Source organism: Juglans regia, chromosome 6, assembly GCF_001411555.2.
Source record: "Juglans regia cultivar Chandler chromosome 6, Walnut 2.0, whole genome shotgun sequence".
In the NCBI taxonomy this organism is placed as follows: domain Eukaryota; kingdom Viridiplantae; phylum Streptophyta; class Magnoliopsida; order Fagales; family Juglandaceae; genus Juglans; species Juglans regia.
The window spans coordinates 36946961-36950979 of NC_049906.1; the positions used below are offsets into that span (position 1 = coordinate 36946961).

The 4019-nt window shown below is 44.1% G+C and overlaps 1 protein-coding gene across 1 annotated transcript; it reads left to right on the forward strand.

The window, feature by feature from the left end:
- Positions 1-111: 111 nt before the first annotated feature.
- On the forward strand, positions 112-1714 carry LOC118348692. The gene is made up of 5 exons (XM_035690811.1): positions 112-461; positions 503-620; positions 709-889; positions 1059-1366; positions 1496-1714. Exons 1-5 carry the CDS (start codon positions 112-114, stop codon positions 1712-1714), a joined length of 1176 nt encoding a protein of 391 aa, XP_035546704.1.
- Positions 1715-4019: the final 2305 nt, after the last annotated feature.

Consider the following 4019-nt stretch of genomic DNA (forward strand, 5'->3'; position numbering starts at 1 on the left):
CAAAATTTCCGACTGCCACAAGGAGATCCAAATAGAGCGGTCCAAGTTGGGTGCACCTATGAGCGCTTCCTAGCGCATAGGACTCCTGACTTTTCTGTGGAGGAGGATCCAATGCGAGCTAGGAGGTGGATTCAAGATCTGGAAAGAACATTTGAAGTCTGTGGGTGCATTGAGGCCCATATGGTATTATATGGAAGCTATATGTTGCAAGGTGAAGCGGCAAACTGGTGGGAGACCAAGCGGCCACTTCTAGAAATGGTGTTGGGATCCTTGGCTGCTGTGTCTTGGCAGCGGTTTAAGAAAGAATTTGATGATCGATACTTCCCTGTTTCGGTGAGACGGCAAAAGGCTCGAGAGTTCAATAATTTGGTTCAAGGAGACATGACGGTCGAGCAATATGGAAGGAAATTTATGGCGCTTGGACGGTTCGCTCCTCACCTTATTGCCACCGAAGAGTTGCGGTTGAGCGTTTCCTGGAGGGTCTGCACCCTGAAATACGCAGACAAGTGGCTTATCTTCAGATTATGGAATTTCAGAAGTTGGTGGACTTGGCCAATATAGCAGAGCGAGAGAATAACTTTGCAGTGGGCTCCCCTCTGGGTCAGAAAAGGCGGAGTTATGTTGGTGAAGGAAGTAGTTCTGGATCGCCACAGAAGTTTGTTCAGAGGACCGGGGCCCGTTCACAGACAACCTCCGGTGTTCGTGTAGGAGGCCGGACTCCAGTGTGCCCTAGATGCAGTAGAGCCCATGAGGGCGATTGAGGTCAAAGGGGAATTCAGTGTTATAGATGTGGCCAGCCGGGTCACTTTGCTCGAGAGTGTCCCAGTCGAGTTCAAGGAGGTCAAGGAGGATGAGGAGGTCGACGAGGTGGAAGGGGCAGCTAGAGACAGTTGGTACAAGCCCAGGTCTATGCAGTGACTCCTGGCGATGTGGATTATGAGGCTCCAGAGACCCACGACGCTGGGTGATTACTGGTATGCATTTAGTTATTTTATTTGGATTTAATGTTTGGTGTGGTTGGGTTTTTTGAATTTTTCTGGTGGATGTGTTTGCTTCAGGTAGAGTTCGTCAATATGATTTCTGTGCATGTACTTTGTTTGATTCTGGGGCGTCCCAATCTTTTGTGTCCGCCACTTTTGCTCAGATGTGTAATCTAGTCACGGAGCCTTTATCACAATCCCTATTAGTGACTTTTCCAAATGGTGAGATGGTATGGTGCTTCAAAGTTGCTTTAGGCTGTCCTTTAGATTTTGGTGGAAGGACATTGGACACAGATTTGATTGTATTCAAGTTGCTTGGATTTGATATAATTTTGGGTATGGATTGGCTGTATCGATATTCTGCAAATATTGATTGTAGAAGTCGAGTAATTTATTTTCAACTCTCGGATGGGGATTATTTAGAATTCGTGGGAAGCAAGTTGAAGGCAAGACCATCAATTATATCAGCAATTCAAGCTAAGAGAGATATAGCTTGTGGAGCAGATGCTTTTTAGGTTCAAGTCGTGTCTACACCATCTGAGAAGAAATCTTTAGCGGATATTCCAGTGGTGGAAGAATTTCCTGATGTGTTCGTGGATGAGTTACCTGGATTGCCTCCCGTTCGCGATGTGGAATTTTTTATTGATCTGGAACCTGGGGCGGCTCCTATGCATAAGGCTCCTTACCGCATGGCACCGGCTGAGTTAAAAGAGTTGAAGACTCAATTGCAATAATTGGTTGATAAAGGATTTATTCAGCCTAGTACTTAGCCGTGGGGAGCGCCTATTTTGTTTGTCAAGAAGAAAGATGGTACTCTCAGAATGTGTATAGACTATCGGGAGCTTAACAAGGTGACTATCAAGAACAAGTACCCTCTTCCTAGAATTGATGATTTGTTTGACCAGCTTCAGGGAGCAGCTGTCTTTTCGAAGATTGACTTGAGATCAGGGTACTATCAGCTGAGGATAAGGGATAAGGACGCGCCCAAGACTGCTTTCAGGACGAGGTATGGGCATTATGAATTTAAAGTGATGTCTTTTGGGTTAGCGAATGCTCCTGCCGCTTTTATGGATTTAATGAATCGGGTGTTTCAACCCTTTTTGGATTCTTTTGTGGTGGTGTTTCTTGACGACATTCTGATTTATTCTCGAGATTTTGAAGAGCATGCTTCGTCTGGCACTTGGAAAATTAAGAGAGCATCAGTTGTATGCTAAGCTAAGCAAGTGTGAATTCTGGTTAGAAGAAGTTGAGTTTCTTGGACATGTGATTTCTCAAGAAGGGGTGGCTGTAGATCCTAGTAAAGTAGAAGCTGTTTTGTCATGGCCTCACCCTTCAACAGTTCGTGAGATACGAAGTTTCTTAGGACTTGCCGGTTATTATCGAAGATTTGTGGAAGGTTTTTCTTGACTATCAGGACCTCTCACTGCCTTGACGAGGAAGAATACTGAGTTTGTATGGTCTGACAAATGTGAGAGAAGTTTTCAAGAGTTGAAGAGAAGATTGACAACGGCACCTATTTTGGCACTTCCGGAGCCACACAAGCCATTTGTGATTTTTAGCGATGCATCCAAATTTGGGTTGGGATGCGTTCTTATGCAAGAGGGATGGGTTGTTGCTTATGCATCTCGTCAGCTGAAAATTCATGAAAGGAATTATCCCACACATGATTTGGAGTTGGCAGCAATAGTTTTTGCGCTTAAGATTTGGCAGCATTATCTGTATGGCGAAACCTGTGAAGTTTATACTGACCACAAGAGCTTGAAACATCTGTTTACTCAGAAGAATCTCAATATGAGGCAGAGACGGTGGTTAGAGCTGATTAGCGACTATCAATGTGAGATCAAGTATCATCCAGGAAAGGCGAATCTAGTCGCTGATGCTTTGAGTAGGAAGTCTCAACAAGTGGATGAAGCAGAGTCATCAGATTTGGACTCTCTCCTTTGTGGAATGAGAAGACTTCTTATCGAGAGTTCACAGCAAGAGGAATTGTTATCTATAGTCTTGGATGTCCGAATAGTGGATTTTGAAGAATTGAAGACTCTTCAAAGAAAGGATCCTAAGTTGTTAGCTATCAGGAAAAGAGTCAGGAAGTCTAGAGGACCCTTGCATTACAGCTTGGATAAGGATGGTATTCTTCGGTTTCAGGATCATAGAGTGATTCCCCGAGATTCTGAATTTAAAGAGCGGATTTTGGCAGAAGCTCATGCGGCTCCTTATTCAGTTCATCCAGGAAGCACAAAGATGTATCGAGATTTAAAGAGGAATTTCTGGTGGGAAGGAATGAAGTTGGACATCGCTTTGTTTATTGAGAAATGTGACATGTGCCGTCAAGTGAAGGCTGAGCATCAAAGACCTGCCGGTAGACTTCAACCTCTCCCTATTCCTGAGTGGAAGTGGAATGATATTTCTATGGATTTTGTTGTGGGTTTGCCGAGGACTCCTAGAGGGAAGAACTCAATTTGGGTGATTGTTGATCGGCTGACCAAGAGTGCCCATTTCTTGCCTATTAATAATACTGACTCTTTGGGTAAGTTGACTCGGTTATATGTCAAGGAGATAGTGCGTTTGCATGGAGTACCCAAGAGTATCGTGTCGGATTGGGATCCGCGATTCACATCCCCTTTTTGGAAGAGCTTGCAGGTAGCCTTAGGCATTAAGTTGAAGTTTAGTACTGCATATCACCCTCAAACAGACGGTCAATGAGAGCGTACTATTCAGACCCTGGAGGATATGTTGTAGTCTTGTGTCATGGAATTTCAAGTAAGTTGGGAGAATCATCTGCCGCTTATTGAGTTCTCTTATAATAACAGTTTTCATTCCTCCATTCAGATGGCCCCGTATGAAGTTTTGTATGGAAGGAAGTGTAGATTGCCCTTGTGTTGGGATGAAGTCGGCGAGAGCAAATTGTTTGGCCCTGAGATAATTCAAGAAATGAAGGATCAAGTTCAGTTTATAAGGACTAAAATGGCAGAAGCGTAAAGTCGCCAGAAGAGTTACACAAATACAAGAAGAAGAGACTTATCCTTTGACGTAGGTGAT